The sequence below is a fragment of the Macaca thibetana genome, chromosome 19 (genome assembly GCF_024542745.1).
Source record: "Macaca thibetana thibetana isolate TM-01 chromosome 19, ASM2454274v1, whole genome shotgun sequence".
Lineage (NCBI taxonomy): Eukaryota > Metazoa > Chordata > Mammalia > Primates > Cercopithecidae > Macaca > Macaca thibetana.
The window spans coordinates 23215446-23231383 of NC_065596.1; the positions used below are offsets into that span (position 1 = coordinate 23215446).

At 64.4% G+C, this 15938-nt stretch overlaps 3 protein-coding genes across 50 annotated transcripts in view; 2 read left to right on the forward strand and 1 right to left on the reverse strand.

Moving 5' to 3' along the window:
- SBNO2 (strawberry notch homolog 2) overlaps positions 1–9509 on the forward strand; it is a 70479-nt gene extending 60970 nt beyond the window's left edge. For all 3 annotated transcript variants that reach the window (XM_050771044.1, XM_050771045.1, XM_050771046.1), the window contains 18 exons: positions 22–198; positions 665–762; positions 1511–1593; positions 3081–3272; positions 3757–3926; positions 4522–4653; positions 4935–5070; positions 5171–5283; positions 5406–5477; positions 5780–5888; positions 6283–6357; positions 6487–6630; positions 7377–7471; positions 7551–7643; positions 7725–7856; positions 7937–8013; positions 8177–8367; positions 8442–9509. In XM_050771044.1, coding sequence (XP_050627001.1) covers positions 22–198; positions 665–762; positions 1511–1593; positions 3081–3272; positions 3757–3926; positions 4522–4653; positions 4935–5070; positions 5171–5283; positions 5406–5477; positions 5780–5888; positions 6283–6357; positions 6487–6630; positions 7377–7471; positions 7551–7643; positions 7725–7856; positions 7937–8013; positions 8177–8367; positions 8442–8926 — 2574 coding nt within the window. In that variant the 3' untranslated portion in view covers positions 8927–9509. The remainder of the gene's footprint in view (positions 1–21; positions 199–664; positions 763–1510; positions 1594–3080; positions 3273–3756; positions 3927–4521; positions 4654–4934; positions 5071–5170; positions 5284–5405; positions 5478–5779; positions 5889–6282; positions 6358–6486; positions 6631–7376; positions 7472–7550; positions 7644–7724; positions 7857–7936; positions 8014–8176; positions 8368–8441) is intronic.
- The window catches only part of TMEM259 (transmembrane protein 259), a 202452-nt gene that overhangs the window by 92523 nt on the left and 93991 nt on the right, over positions 1–15938 (forward strand). The gene's annotated exons all lie outside the window — the stretch shown is intronic.
- The window catches only part of ARHGAP45 (Rho GTPase activating protein 45), a 44317-nt gene continuing 38743 nt past the window's right edge, over positions 10365–15938 (reverse strand). For 11 of the 46 annotated variants that reach the window (XM_050771053.1, XM_050771072.1, XM_050771052.1 and 8 more), the window contains exons 2-8: positions 13115–13201; positions 11882–11976; positions 11650–11794; positions 11332–11483; positions 10890–10914; positions 10685–10744; positions 10365–10606 (exon numbers count right to left, since the gene is read on the reverse strand). In XM_050771053.1, coding sequence (XP_050627010.1) covers positions 10574–10606; positions 10685–10744; positions 10890–10914; positions 11332–11483; positions 11650–11794; positions 11882–11976; positions 13115–13198 — 594 coding nt within the window. In that variant the 5' untranslated portion in view covers positions 13199–13201 and the 3' untranslated portion in view covers positions 10365–10573. Of the gene's footprint in view, positions 10607–10684; positions 10745–10889; positions 10915–11331; positions 11484–11649; positions 11795–11881; positions 11977–13114; positions 13205–14695; positions 14700–15134; positions 15139–15344; positions 15350–15938 lie in introns of those variants that run through there. The other 35 variants (XM_050771084.1, XM_050771085.1, XM_050771088.1 and 32 more) reach the window with 16 other exon arrangements.

Consider the following 15938-nt stretch of genomic DNA (forward strand, 5'->3'; position numbering starts at 1 on the left):
CCGTGTCATGTGTCATTGCAGTGGGCTGAGGCCCTGAACGTGTTCCAGCAGGCGGCCGACTGGATCGGCCTGGAGTCACGCAAGTCCCTGTGGGGCCAGTTCTGGTCGGCGCACCAGCGCTTCTTCAAGTACCTGTGCATCGCCGCCAAGGTGCGCCGGCTGGTGGAGCTGGCCCGAGAGGAGCTGGCGCGAGACAAGGTGAGCGGCTGCGGCCTTCGACCTTCGAGGGCTGAGGGCGGCCAGGCCTGCAGGGGTGGGGGCTGCTCTTCTGCCTGGTCCTTCCCGGCCCCCCCCCAGACGTGGATGGGGGCTGCACCCTGGTGGGCGAGAGACGCTCGGATGTCCGTCCTCCAATCTGAGCCAGCGAGGGTGTCAGAACACTGGAGTGCAGACAGTGACCACACGGTGGGCAGCGCACCATCCCGAGACAGGAAGCCGGCAGACCCCCACCCAGCAGTGTGTGTTGTGGTGGGCCAGGGCCCCTCCTGGGGAGGCGAGCACAGGGGCAGAGTGAGGGACATGGCTGTCACCTGAGGCCTGGCTGGTTGCTCTGCTGTCCCACAGTGCGTGGTCATAGCAGGGCTGGTGGCTCATAGTCCTCTGCTGTCCCACAGTGCGTGGTCATAGCAGGGCTGGTGGCTCATAGTCCTCTGCTGTCCTACAGTGTGTGGTCATCGGGCTGCAGTCCACAGGCGAGGCACGCACGCGGGAGGTGCTTGGGGAGAACGATGGGCACCTCGACTGCTTTGTCTCGGCCGCTGAGTAAGTGTCACGGTGGGAACGGGACTGCGGGATTCCTGCGCTCGTGGCCACCCCTCTTTGTGGCCACCTGCTGCCTGACCCTGCCCCTCGGCCCCAGCAGCAGGAGGTGCTGGGGTGGGCTTTGCTGGGACCCCAGCCTTGGCCGCAGAGACCTTCAGCTCTGCTCCAGGTCTAAAGCAGAGGCGTGGAGGTGGATCCCAGGTGTGGTGGGCCTGGAAGGTTTGGGACGTGGTCTCCAGGGGTCTTAGAAGGAGGCTTCCTGCACCCATGCCGTTTTAACAAGGGTGCTGTGGATTTTAGGGGCTGGCCCTCCCAGCTCCCTGAAGCCCCAGCCTCTCCTCTGGGGGTTGAGAACGCCCCGGGAGGGTCACGGCAGCCCCCCTAGCTCCCCCCATTGCCTGGGGGTCAGAGCTCCCCAATGCCTGGTATCCCTCTGCCGGGAGCCCCTAGCTACCCCCTCACCCTACCCCTTACCCCCGTCCTGGGAGCCGTCATCATATCCGGCCACATTCCTCAGAGCGGGGGAAGCCTGGTGGGCTGAGGTGGCCCTGTGACACCAGCAGGCCAAAGGAGAGCTCACAGGCAGCCCCCAGCCCTCCCCAGCCCACTCCCCACGGGAGACCCTCTGCCCAGGACCGGCCCTCTCCGGGACCCCCACAGGGACCCAGGGGTGCGTCCAGCTTCCAGAGAGCAACCCCACCTGGCCTCCGCTCCTCGTGTGAGAATAAACTCCGCGTCTCACTTTCAGAGGCGTGTTCCTGTCGCTAATTCAGAAGCACTTTCCATCCACCAAGAGAAAGCGGGACAGAGGAGCGGGCAGCAAGCGGAAACGTAAGCCCCGTGCGCCAAAGCCCCACCCACTCCTGCCCCTCCGCTTTCTCCCTCCTCCGTAATCAGCCCTGGGACGGCAGGTGGCGAGGCTCAGAGAGGCCATGTAGCTCACCCAAGGCCACACAACCATACCTGAGGGGCTGAGCCGGCACCACCCGGGGCTGCAGAGGTCCAGCCCCACTGCTTGCTCCCACCCACTCCCACCTTCCATTTTCAGGGTCTCCATGGCCCCTTTGGAGCCCATTGATAAACCCCAGGCTGCTGTCACAGGGAAGCCTAGAGCTGCCTGTCGAGGTCTGGTGTGTGGCCTCCCCAGGCACCCCACGTATCCACCACACTAGCCACGTCTGAAAGGACCTCGGATGTGGGTTTATTAATACTGTCCTCTTTGCCAGGCACAATGGCTCATGCCTGTAATCCCAGCACTTTGGGAGGCCGAGGTAGGTGGATCACCTGAGGTCAGGAGTTTAAGACCAGCCTGGCCAACATGGTGAGACCCTGTCTCTACTAAAAATACAAAAATTAGCCGGGTGTGGTGGCGCACGCCTGTAATCCCAGCTACTTGGGAGGCTGAGGCAGGGGAATCACTTGAACCTGGGAGGTGGAGGTTGCAGTGAGCCGAGATCACGCCAATGTACTCCAACTTGGGTGACAGAGAAAGACTCTGTCTCAAAAAAATTAATAAAAATAAAATATTGGCCAGGAACAGTGGGTCACTCCTGTTGTAATCTCAGCAGGAGGCTGAGGCGGGCACATCACCTGAGGCCAGGATTTTGAGACCAGCCTGGCCAACATGGTGAAACTCCATCTCTACTAAAAATAGAAAAATTAGCCAGGTATGGTGGTGCATGCTTATAATCCCAGCTATTCAGGAGACTGAGGCAGGAAAATTGCTTGAACCCGGGAGGTGGAGGTTGCAGTGAGCTGAGATTGCATCACTGCACTCCAGCCTGGGCAACAGAGTGAAACTCCATCTCAAAAATAAATAAGCCGGCGCGGTGGCTCACACCTATAATCCCAGCACTTTGGGAGGCTGAGGCAGGCAGATCATGAGGTCAGGAGATTGACACCAGCCTGGCCAACATGGTGAAACCCCGTCTCTACTAAAATAAAAAAAATTAGCCGGGCGTGGTGGTGCGCGCCTGTAATCCCAGCTACCCGGGAGGCTGACGCAGGAGAATCGCTTGAACGCGGGAGGCAGAGTGCAGTGAGATGCCACTGCACTCCACCCTGGCGACAGAGCGAGACTCTGTCTCAGAATAAAGCAAAATATTGCCCCCTTACACCACGCCCTCCTGGCCACAGGGCACAGGGTTCCTAAGAGGGCGTCCCCGGAGAACAGCTGAGCTGCCTGCCCAGAGGCAGGGGGTCTCGGATGGACCTCCCCAGCTCGGACCACTGGCCTTGCCCTGTCCTGCTGCGTCTCCTCCACATGCTCCTCCACCCTGCTGTGGTCTGGTCCTCGGTGACCCTGTCCTTCCCTGCAGGGCGACCTCGGGGACGCGGGGCCAAAGCCCCCCGGCTGGCGTGCGAGGCGGCGGGCATCATCCGCATCAGCGATGACAGCAGCACAGAGTCAGACCCTGGCCTGGACAGCGACTTCAACTCCTCCCCCGAGTCCCTGATGGACGACGACGTGGTCATCGTTGATGCCATCGGGCTCCCCAGTGATGACCGGGGTGAGGGCTCGCCCGACTGGCCAACCACCTGTGGGTCAGGATTCCAGTGCGAGGCTCCCCTGGCCTCCTGGCGGTCACCACCTACCCCAGGTTGTAGCCCTCAGTCCAGCCCACCTGAGCCCAGCTGCTGCTATGGTGCCCACTTTACAGTTGGGGGAAACTGAGGCCCAGAGAGGGGAGGTCAGGGGTTACACCGCTGGTCAGAGGCAGAGCTGGGGCTCGGGGCTGGGCAGTCTCCACTCCTGTGGAGGCAGTGAGGTCGCAGCGTTTGGTCCCCAATAAGGAGGCTTAGTTTTGCCTCAGCTGGTCTCAGGGAGACAAGCGCAGAAAAGCAGTCCTGGGCCACCATGCTGGGCTTCCCTGCCACCCTGCCATCCCTCAGGGCTGCCCCAGGCCCCTTGTCCTTGCTCTGCAGGGGCCAGCCTTGAGTTAGGTGGGCCCTAGAAGGCAGCTGACATGTCCTGACCCTGCACATCCTCCCTAGGACCCCTGTGCCTCCCTCAGAGAGACCCGCATGGCCCCGGGGTCCTGGAGCGGGTGGAGCGACTGAAGCAGGATCTGCTGGATAAAGTGCGGCGGCTGGGCCGGGAGCTGCCAGTCAACACCCTGGACGAGCTCATCGACCAGCTTGGCGGCCCCCAGCGGGTGGCGGAGGTGGGTGGGACAGCAGCTGGAGTAGGTGGTGGGTGGGGCGTGGGCAGTGGGCGGGGCTTCACCCGGGCTCTGCGCGGCTCTGGTGGCCCCTGCTGGTCACTCTGCGTCACCGCAGCTCTGCGAGGAGGGGGCCTTCCGGGAGCCTGGGGGGCGGGAGGTGGGGGCAGTAGCGTCCTGTCCAACTTGGCCAGGGAGGCCACGACCTCCTGTGGAGGGCTTTCTCCCCCATCTCTCTAAGCCCCAGATCCCCCAGCCTGGCCTGCGCTGGCCTCTGCTTAGACCACTGCCTGAACGCACCCCTGGGGTGCCCGGGGCCAGGACTCAAGCCCCTGGGCCTGGCTCTGCGGCCTCCTCCCTGCCCAGCTTCACTTTTTCACTCCGTGGCGCTGGCTGGCTGATAATACCAGGCCTTGGACGGGCACACATCGCCTGGGTCCAGCAGTCCCCCTCTCCCTCTCCCAGGGCCCCCTCCCCGCCGCATCCACAGCTGGGAGCCCACGACCACTGTGGGACATAGGGAAGCTGAGACACGGGTGGCCAGACTCCTGCGAGGCCACAACACTGACGGCCGGTTTTGTCCCTGTCCCGGCCGCAGATGACCGGCAGGAAAGGCCGCGTGGTGTCCAGGCCCGACGGGACGGTGGCCTTCGAGTCGCGGGCAGAGCAGGGTCTGTCCATCGACCACGTGAACCTCAGGGAGAAGCAGCGATTCATGAGCGGCGAGAAGGTGTGGGGCCGCAGTGCACTGGGCGCGGCCCGCGGGACCCAGGAGGCACAGAGGGGCCCAAGGGTCCCTGGGGACTGCGGACCCGCGCACTTCTGCGAGTGTGTGTGTGCCAGGTGCGGGCGCGAGTGGCCGTGTGACGGGTGGTGTCCGCGCCGCGCAGGCCTCTCGCTGCCCCTGGACGTCCTGGTGACCTGGAGCGGGGGCCGAGAGGGTGAGGAGGCGGCGGCAGCGTTGGGGCGGGCCTTGCACCAACCGCGTCCCGGTCCCTTCCGTCCCCCCAGCTCGTGGCCATCATCTCGGAGGCCTCCAGCTCGGGTGTCTCCCTCCAAGCTGACCGCCGCGTCCAGAACCAGCGGCGCCGTGTGCACATGACCTTGGAGCTGCCCTGGAGCGCCGACCGCGCCATCCAGCAGTTCGGTGAGTCCGGCCCCGCCCCCAGCGCTACCTGGCCCCGCCCCCAACGTGGTCTCGGCCCCGCCCCCACCTGGCCGGACCCTGAGAGCCGCTTTGTCCCCAGGCCGCACCCACCGGTCCAACCAGGTCTCTGCGCCAGAGTACGTCTTCCTCATCTCGGAGCTGGCCGGGGAGCGCCGGTTCGCCTCCATTGTGGCCAAGCGCCTGGAGAGTCTGGTGAGCAGGTGGGGGCTGGGTTGAGAACCAGGGACAGGCCCAGGAAGGCTCTGCAAAGCTTTGTGGGGGGCCAGAGGCCAGACCCCAGGTGACCAACCGATGACCTTCCCCACCCCTTGCAGGGGGCCCTGACCCATGGAGACCGCCGCGCCACGGAGTCCCGTGACCTCAGCAAGTACAACTTTGAGAACAAGGTACTGCAGGGAAGGCGGGGCTGGGGGAGGCAGGGTCAGGGGTCTAGGGAGGGCCGGATCTAAGAGCCTGGGGGAGGGAGTAGATGGGGGCTGGGGTGGGCGGGGCCCAGAGGTCTGGGGGAGGGCCTAGTCTAGGACTCTGGGGGAGGAGGTGGCTGAGAGCTGAGGGAGGTGGGGTCTAGGAGTCTAGGGGAGGGTAGGGGCCAGGGGCCTAAGGAAGGGTGGGGTTCTAGAGAGGCAGGGGTCCAGGGGAGGCCGGCTTCCTCCCGGGGCCTCCTTCCCCACTCACCCTCTCCCCCTAGTATGGCACCCGGGCCCTGCACTGTGTCCTTACCACCATCCTGAGCCAGACTGAGAACAAAGTGCCTGTGCCCCAGGGATATCCTGGAGGGGTCTCCACCTTCTTCCGGGGTAAGCTGGGCCTGTGGGGGTCTTCCTGGGGGGGCAGGGGCTCCAGAGCAGCTGGGGCAGCAGACTTTATAGGCCGGTTGTGTGTTGAGAGATCTCTCCCCACACGCACAGAGGGGGCTGTGAGGGCAAAGGGAGCCAAGGCGGCCCCCAGCAGCCACCCGGTGGGTTTCCGGGGCAGCTGAGGGGCCGGGGATTTGAATTTATTCCCCAAGAACGTGCTGTTCTCACTCCTGTCAGTCAGGCAACAGGCTCCACTCCTAGCCCTGGCCTAGCCCTAGGCCTCAGCTGCTCCCCAGGCCCCCCAGAGAGCAGCTGGTCTCTGGAAAAGGAGCTAGGGCCCTTGCAGGAGGGGCAGGGTTGGGAAGACCAGCGTGTGAGGCCCCTCTCCCCGCAGACATGAAGCAGGGCCTGCTGTCCGTGGGCATTGGCGGCCGGGAGTCCCGAAATGGCTGCCTGGACGTGGAGAAGGGTGAGTGCCCCACACCTAGGCCCAGAGACGCTCCCATCTCGTCTCATGCAACCTTGGCCCCACGTGGGGAGCAACGAGGGGAGCCGGGACTCCCAGCGCAGCCTGAGGCTTGGCTCCCTCCACTGTCAGACTGTTCCATCACCAAGTTCCTGAATCGCATCTTGGGGCTGGAGGTGTACAAGCAGAACGCGCTGTTCCAGTACTTCTCAGACACCTTCGACCACCTCATCGAGATGGACAAGCGGGAGGGCAAATATGACATGGGCATCCTGGGTGAGCATGGGCACCGGGGGACTTGGGTGGGTGTGGGCGAGGGGCTCGTGGGAACAGTGGGCATCCCGGGTAGGCACGGACCTCGTGGGAACACTGGGCATTGTGGGTGAGCATGGGGAGGGCCTAGGTGGGTAAGGGGCTGATAGGAGCACTGTGCATTCTGGGTGACCGAGGGTGCTGGGTGGGCCTGGGCAGGCGTGGGCACGGGGCTTGTGGGATCCCCGTGCAGGTCTGTGGACGGTGCTCAGGCTGGTGCACACTGCCCACCGTGCTCATCCCCAGGCTCCACGGGGCGCCTGCTATATCATTGTGAACCAAAGGCCAGCGAGCCTGTGCTTTCAGCCTCATAGGGCCAGGCCTGTCCATCAGGACCACTTCCCTGTGTCCAGACGAAGGTTGGGGCAGGACCACAGATACTTCACTCATGAGCAGTGCCACAGCCCACCAGGCTCCCACGAGCCCCCACAGCCTGCTCAGGGTCACCCAGCACCTGAGCAGCCCCTAGGCTCCCACAGTCCCCCCACAGCCTGCTTGGGGTTACCTTGACCTGAGCGGTTGCCAGGCTGGGGCCCATGTGTACCATCCCTACGCTGGGCCAGGTCAGGCCAGGCTCCAGGACACCCTCCCCTGTGCTCTCCGGGGGTCGTCTCTCGTCTCTAGGGTGCACCCGGGCTACTGGACTGACTCTGGCCCCAGCCCACAGTCCCAGGCCCGGACATCACTCACCCTCCACCCACCCCTCCTAGACCTTGCTCCCGGCATCGAGGAGATCTACGAGGAGAGCCAGCAGGTGTTCCTGGCTCCTGGGCACCCGCAGGACGGGCAGGTGGTCTTCTACAAGGTCAGCAGGAAGCCCCCCAGCCCCTCACACACTGCCCACCCTGCCCCCACCACACTCACACCCCCCCTTGTCGTGGCAGATCAGCGTGGACCGCGGCCTGAAGTGGGAGGACGCCGTTGCCAAGTCACTGGAGCTGACGGGCCCCTATGACGGCTTCTACCTCTCCTACAAGGTGGGGTCGGGCGGGGTCACCCCCCCAGAGGAGGGCCCACGGGGTGGGACCTGAGCGCGGCCTCAACACCCTCCTCCGCAGGTCCGCGGTAACAAGCCCAGCTGCCTGCTGGCGGAGCAGAACCGCGGCCAGCTCTTCACGGTGTACAAGCCCAATATCGGCCGGCAGTGTCAGCTGGAGGCCCTGGACAGCCTCCGCCGCAAGTTCCACCGGGTAGGCGGCCGCGGGGTGCAGCTTTCCCTCGGGCTGCCGGCCCTGGCCCCGCCGAGGCTCATGTGGTCTTGTGTCCCCAGGTCACCGCGGAGGAGGCCAAGGAGCCCTGGGAGAGTGGCTACACCTTGTCGCTGACGCACTGCAGCCACAGCGCCTGGTGAGGGCGGGCCGGGGACCGGGGAAAACCCGCAGATGGCGGTGACCCAGGCAGGGATCGGGAGCTCCCGAGACTCTGAGAGGAGGCCGGAAACCTCAGGGCACCTGGGGAGCCTGCGGGCCCCTGGGACCCGCCTGAGCCGAGCTACCCATCCCGTCCGCAGGAACCGGCACTGCCGGCTGGCGCAGGAGGGTAAGGACTGCCTGCAGGGGCTGCGGCTGCGGCACCACTACATGCTGTGCGGCGCGCTGCTGCGCGTGTGGGGCCGCATCGCCGCCGTCATGGCCGACGTCAGCAGCAGCAGCTACCTGCAGATCGTGCGGCTGAAGACCAAGGACAGGAAGAAGCAAGTGGGTGAGTGGGCGGCCGGCGCCCCAGGAAGGCCCGAGCCCCCGGCCCCGGCCCTGACACCGCCGCTCCGCCCGCAGGCATCAAGATCCCCGAGGGCTGCGTGCGCCGCGTGCTACAGGAGCTGCGGCTGATGGATGCGGACGTGAAGCGCAGGCAGGCGCGCGCCCTGGGCTGCCCCGTCCCGCCCGCCCCGCGGCCGCTGGCGCTGCCCTGCGGCCCCGGAGAGGTGCTGGACCTCACCTACAGCCCCCCGGCCGAGGCATTCCCGCCGCCCCCGCACTTCTCCTTCCCGGCGCCGCTGCCCCTGGACACCGGCCCCGGCCTGGTGCCGCTGGGCACCCCGGACGCACAGGCCGACCCTGCAGCCCTCGCGCACCAGGGCTGTGACATCAACTTCAAGGAGGTGCTGGAGGACATGCTGCGCTCGCTGCATGCGGGGCCGCCCTCCGAGGGCGCGCTGGGGGAGGGCGCGGGGGCGGGGGGCGCGGCGGGCGGCGGTCCCGAGCGGCAGAGCGTGATCCAGTTCAGCCCACCCTTCCCCGGCACCCAGGCTCCTCTCTGACACACCTTTAAGCGAAACATGCCCCAAGTCACAGGGACCGTTTCTCCCCTAGGAGCAGCAGTGGGGACCAGGGCCAAGGTTCCCTGACCACTGCTCAGAGGAGCCCCAGGCCCCGGCCGCAGTGCCTTCCGCGCCCGACCCGGGCCCTCACCTATCAGCCCTGGCGGGGCCCACTCAGGACAGCTGGGGGCCGGGGCGAGGCAGGGCCCTCTCTGTGCCTCTCTCCTCCCAAGTAGGAAGGGGCTCCGGGTGGCTGCTCTGGGACTGGGCACCCGCAAGGGCTCAGTGGGCCCAAACCCTTAAAATCCGTGAAACTGGGTGGTCCCAAGAGCTAGAAACTCAGGAAACCCCAGGTGCTCAGGGCCCCGCGTCTCGGGGGCTCTGTGGGGCAGACCCCCGCTAATATATGCAATTCCCCCTCCCCTAGCCCTTCTCTGACCCCTAAGTTATTGCCTGCTCACCTCTCCCAGGCCCCAGGCCGCGGAGCTGGCAGGGTGGCGCCTGCGGTTTCTATGTATTTATAGCAAGTTCTGATGTACATATGTAAAGGACTTTTTTAAATATATGTGCCTTTTGCCTACTTCCCATGGAGTCTGCTCCTCAGCCTGCAGGACAGGGAGGGAAGAACAGGGGCGTGTGGGCATCCCCGGAGGCTCTTAGGTTACCAGGTCTCATTCTGTCCACCGCCCTGTGCTGGCCCCCTGTGGATGAGGAGGGACAAGGGCTGGGAGAGACAGATCCCCTCAACCCCGTGTCTGGGGCAGGTGCCATGGACTGTCCATTGCAGACCCCCAGTGGGGACAGCTGGGATCAGCCACCCTAGCAGGCTGCAGTCCCTCCAGCTATGCAGGTAGGCAGCCAAGCCGTGTCCAAACTGCCCCCCCGCACGGGCCCCTGAATGGTGGCTGGTGCTGCTGTGCCAGCCCCTCCTGGCCTGTCCACCCCCAGCCCTCATGGAGGGACTCTGTGAACTGTAACCACCCAGCTACCCCCATACCCCCCAGCCAGATGAGGCCCCAAGGGCAGGTGTGGGTGCCCAACCCATCCCCACCACCAGGGTCACGCTGTTCCTCGGGCCTCTATACTTCTGCTTTCTGGCCAGAGGAGGCCCCAGTAGCCACCTCCTAACGGGTTAAGACCCGGGGCCGGGAAGAACAGCCACTTGAAATTATCTTCTCCGAGACTCAGCCCTACTGGGCCCTACCTGTGCATACCAGGCAGGGCTGCATGGATTAAGGCCCAGGGCTTGGTGTCCAACGGCCCAGATCTCACTGCACCCCAGCACCCCAGCCAGCACAGCCCCCAAGCCTGGAGGAAGAGGAGGCAACACTCCACCTTCATGGCATTCCCCGGCAGCTGACAGCAGCTGGCCCTGACATGGAGGGGTGCCTGGCAAAAGGGCCCCCCCAAGCCCCTAGGCAGAAAGATCCAGCAGACCAATTTGTCTGTTTATTCCCATAAGGCAGCCAGGGGTGGGGGCGCCGAGCCAAGCCCAGCGGGCCACGGGACCTTCCTCCGGCGGGGTGCACGCTGGATTTTCGGGTCTGCCTCACCAGGAGCTGGTTTGCAAGCAGGCCGTCATGGGTGCCGGTGGAAGGCTCCGAGGGCGTGGGCAGGGGGCTCGGGCGGGGCCACACACTTGTGGAGCTAGAAATAGTGGGGCAGGTCCTTCTCTATCACCTGTCAGGGAGAAAAGCTGGGTCAGGGCAGCTAGCTCCCGAGCCGCTGCCCCAAGCAGGCTCCCTAGAGAGGACCTACCAGGGGTTCCTCCATGGGTCCGTACCGCTTCACCACGCAGCCGTTCTTGTCAATGAGGAACTGTGGAGAGACAGTGTCTGAAATGTGGGGCACCGTGGGGGTGGCCCCCTGCAAGGGGCTGAGGCTGCCCTTCCTGCCCGCTGCCCATGTGGGCCAGGGCTGTGGCCGGGGGGAGCTGGTCCCCTACCCCCCACAGCCCCCTTACCTTGGTAAAGTTCCACTTGATGGCACTGGAAAAGAAGCACATGGGTGTAAGTGTCCCCAGCAGCCCCCCACGGGCCCACTAGCCATCCTGCCTCCAGGAGGCCACATGGACATGAGTGTCCCCAGCGGCCCCCCCACACCTCCCCAGCCATCTTACCCCAGGAGGCCACGCAGTGTGAGAGTCCCAGCAGCCCCCCACAGCCCCCTGAGCCATCCTGTCCCCAGGAGGCCACAAAGGTGTGAGCATCCCTGGCTGCTTCCACAGCCCTTCATGGACCCCGGAGCCATCCTGCCCCAAGGAGGCCACACAGTGTGAGAGTCCCAGCACCCCCACCTCAACCGCCCCCTGAGCCATTCTGCCCCCAGGGAGGTGTGCACATCCCAGCAGGCCCCCACACAGCCCCCCCAACCCCGCAGCTGTAATGTCCCCAGAGGTCACGCACTTTCCCAGGATGCCCTTGCCCTTGGGCTGGATCTTCATCCACTTCCACAGCGGGTGGGCGTCGTCCCCGTTCACGCATATCTTGCTGAACATATCGAATTTGACGTTGTAGCCCGCGGCGAACTCTTTGATCTCTTCGTTACTCCCTGGTTCCTGTGGCGGCCAAGGTGTGCTTGAGTGCGTCGGGGGCCCCCCGCACACTCCGAGGCCCTCTCCAGGCCGGAGCCCACCCTGACCCCCACCCATCGGCCTCTGCAAGGCCACAGCCCACCCCCACCCACCGGCCTCTGCGGGCCCCGGGAACGCAGCAGCCGCCCACCTGCTTCCCGAACTGGTTACATGGGAAGGCCAGGATCCGCAAACCGCACTCAGCGTATCGGGCGTGCAGGTCGACGAGCTGAGTGTAGTTCACTTCGGTCTTGCCTCACTGGGAGGCCACGTTGGTGACGATGCACACGAACCCCCTGCAAGAGTGGGCGGGGGTCAAACGCAGAAGAGCAGGGCCCCCTCCCAGGCCCCGGCCATGCGCCCCACCGCAGGCGAGCGCCCACCGGTACTTGTCCAGGTTAACCATGTGCCCGTCGATGTCTTTCGCGGAAAACTCGTGCATGGAGCGCGCACAGCGCCAGTCGTCCCGGGACGCGCACTGCAAGGCAAAGGGGGCTGAGCAGGGAGCATGGACGGGAGGCCGAGCCTGGGGCCCTGGGGCAGGAAGGGATGCGGAGCGGGTCGGTGGCGGGGACACCGGAGCCCTGGGGCCCTGAAAACCTGAACGCTCCTCCTCCTCAAACGCACACGCCTCCTTGTGCCTCTGGTCCCGTTTTACCGGAAACCCGGAGACCGAGAGAAGGTTCCAACCCCAAAAAGTGCCACAGCAGCAGGTGTGAGGGCCCCGCGCGCACCGGGTCCTGGGACTCGGGACATTCGTGGATCTCCGGTCCCAAGCTGCGGGGACAGGGCTCCTTCCGCCGGCGCCGCGCCCTCCTGCGCCTGCACGCTGGGGCCTTCCGCCGTCGAGGGGCTCGCGGCCGCCGTCTGCCCCGGCTCTGGCACCGCTGCCTGCGGCGCCTGGGGGAGCCTGCGCCCGCGCGGCCCATACCCGCCCGTCTCCCGCCCCGCCTGGCTCCCCCACCCCGAGCGCCGCTGCCGGGGACAAAGGCCCGGAGGCCGAAGTCAGGACTGTGCGACTGTGACGCCACCAAGCTAGGCCAAGCCGCGGGGGCGGGGCGGCGCCCGGGGGCGCGTGATCCGGGGTTTCCAGCCCTCTGCACCCACAACCGCTCGGGCGCAGCAGCCCCGCTCGGCCCGGAGACACCCACCCGTGGCCCCCAACGGCCCAGCTCCGCCCCAGCCGTCCCGGACCCCGCCCCCTGCAAGCCGGGACCCCGACCCCGGCGCGCGCGCCCGCAACGGCTTGCACAGCCGCTTCCCCGACCCCGACCCGCGCGCGTGGAACAGCCCCTTCCACTTCCCCGACCCCAGCCCGCGCGCTCGCAACGGCCTGGACAGCCCCTTCCCGGACCCCGACCCGCGCGCATTGAACAGCCCCTTCCCCTTCCCCGAACCCAGCCCGCGTGCCCGCAACGGCCTGGAGGGCCACGGAGCGCGTCGCAGTGCGGTCACCCGCGTCCGCGCCCGGCCGGGGGTGGGGAGGGGGAGCCACCCAGACGCCCCCCACCAAGGTCACGGGAGCCCGAGGGTTCCCCGCGCCGGCGAGCGGAGACGGGGATCGCGCGCCCGCCCCAACGGTAACCGGGCAGGCAACAGCCTCGGCGCCCGCTCACCATGGTACCGGCGAGGCCGGGCGCGGCCAGAGCCCCACAGAGCAGCGCCGGCTTCAGCAGGCGGCAAAGGCGGCCGAGGTTCATCGCGGCGGGGCTGGGAGCCAGCGGCTCCTCCCCTCGTCCAGCCGACCAATGGACGCGCCTCGGCTCTCCGCACCTCCCCTCCCACGGCCACGCCCTCCGGAGCGCTCACTGGTCAGCCGCGTCGGGGTTGAGCGCTCGCGCCGATGCCAGCCAATGGAAGGCCGGAAGGGGAAAAAGGCGGGGAAGGGGGGCGGGACCGGACGTGCGGACTGTTGTCGGCGACTGCGCATGCTCGCTTGCGCACAGGCGGCCGCGTCTACGCAGGCGACGCGTTGGGAGGCAGCGCACGGTACTCCGGATGGTTGACCGCAGCGCGGCGGCAGGCCAGACAACTTGAGAATACTACTTAAGACTCGTCGAGGGTGTTTCTCCAACTGGCAGAAAAGTCTCCCCAACTCGTTTACCTTTTTTTTTTAAGAGACGGGGTCTTGCTGTGTTGCCCAAGCTAAAGTGCAGTGGCACGATCAGGGCACACTGCAGCCGCGACCTCCCAGGCTCAAGCGAACCTCCCGCCTCTGCTTCCCGAGCAGCTGGGACAACAGGCTCATCCCAGCTCATCATCACCATTCCTGGCTAATTATTGTAAAGACATGGGGGTCTCACTATGTTGCCTAGGCTGGTCTCAAACTCCTGACCTCAAGTGATCCTCCAGCCTCAGCTTCCCAAACTGCTGGGATCACAGGTGTGAGCCACAGGCCCGGCCGGGATTTGCCTTTTTTTTTTTTTTTTTGAGACAGAGTTTTGCTCTTTTGCCCAGGCAGGAGTGCAGTGGTGCGACCTCGTCTCACCGCAATCTCCACCCACCGGGTTCAAGCGATTCTCCTGACTCAGCCTCCTGAGTAACTGGGATTACAGGAGCGAGCCACCACACCCAGCTAATTTTTTTGTATTTTTAGTAGAGACAGGGTTTCACCATGTTGGCCAGGCTGATCTCAAACTCCTGACCTCATGTGATGTGCCCACCTCGGCCGCCCAAAGTGCTGGGATTACAGGTGTGAACCACCGCATCCGGCCAAGGGATTTGCCTTTTTAATGTAAATGAAACCAAACTGAGGTCTGCTCCTCATCACAGTCCCATCTTATGAGGGTGCCCAGAGAGGGCATGGGGGTGTCCCTGCCCTCACCCCTGCCGTGGGCACAGGGGTGTCAGTGACTCCCCACCGCTGGGTGTGGTTGCCAAGCCGCTTACATAACATATGGGCACTGGGACCTGAGAGTCATGGAGACAGTTACCATTTAACTGAGAACCTGGAGTTTCCTGGGATCCCACCCCAGAGACAGCTGCCCACGCAGAGACACGCGGTGTGTACTCAGAAAATAAACACGAGTCTGGAGGGTTTTCTTACGCTTCTAACATTACGAGGTAGGGCACACCCAGAGCCCATACCACCCCACATCTTGGCTTCCAACTCTGTTTTTCACTTCGTGGCTTGGACATTTGGCAACAGAGACACTCATCTCATACTTGGGAACTGAGTCACCGTGATTAGACTTTGACCCCTGTACAGACAGGGGTTTGGAATTTGTGTGTGTGTGTGTGAAGGAGTCTTGGTCTGTTACCCAGGCTGGAGTGCAGTGTCTCCATCTCAGCTCACTGCAACCTCTGCCTTCCGGGTTCAAGCGATTCTCCTGCCTCAGTCTCCTGAGTAGCTGGGATTACAGGCGCGTGCTACCAAGCCCAGCTAATGTTTGTATTTTTAGTAGAGACAGGGTTTCACCATGTTGCTCAGGCTGGTCTTGAACTCCTAACCTCAGGTGATCCACCTGCCTCAGCCTCCCAAAGTGCTGGCATCGCAGGCGTGAGCCACTCTACCTACCCCGCCTAGATTTTTATGTTGCCTTCAAGGTCTTAACCTTTTCTGACCCTGCATTGAGTAAATTTTTTCAGAGACAGATTCAGGGCTGGGTTGATTTGGGGTGGGACCTATGAGCCAGTCCCCGCCACTGCCCCCGACTCAGGCCTGCTAGATGCAGCACAGAGGCCTTGTAGATGGAGTTGAGTGGCAAAGGCAGTGAAGCAAGGATCCCTGAGCTGGGCTGGCAGAATCCAGGTCTTGCATAAGCCTGTTCACATGGCTTTGCTCCTGCCCAGCCCCCAGAGGCCGAGTTCTTGGAGTCAACCCCCATTGTCTCACTTCTCAGGAAACCCCCCCATTTCCTCCCGCCCTGGCAGTGCCGGGTGACAGGGCCACACTGGCGAATCTGTTCTTGCCCTTGCAGAGGCTCAGCTGTTTGCAATGTTGCCAGAGTTGTTTTCCATAAGTTGGTTGCAAACGTGTGCGCTGAAACCGGTGTTTATCTCAGGGTTGCCAGAAAAACAGCTCAGCACCCACAGCTCGGCGGAGAAACCTTATCCCGTTCCTGACTTCCTGCCAGTTGTGATAAGGGCAGAAGTGGGCAAAACACGGGGTCGTGACCTCAGATCTGAGAACGGGCTCCCAGGTTCTGGGAGAGATTTCCCCTGGGGGTTTCTCAACTTTTCCCAGAGTGACCCCATTTCACAAACAGGGAAATGAAGACTTGGGGACCTCTCAAGACCCCAGCAAGGCTTCCCTGTGAGGGCGGAAGTTCTTGAGTGTCCCTGCAGGAAGCTGTGTTGCCATAGATCTTTCTAGAGCAGCCCCTGGCACCAGGAAGGACTGGGGCAGGGGCTGTCCTGTGGCTTGATTTCTTTTTTAAAAACTTTTTGGGCCGGGCGCGGTGGCTCACGCCTGTAATCCCAGCACTTTGGGAGGCCGAG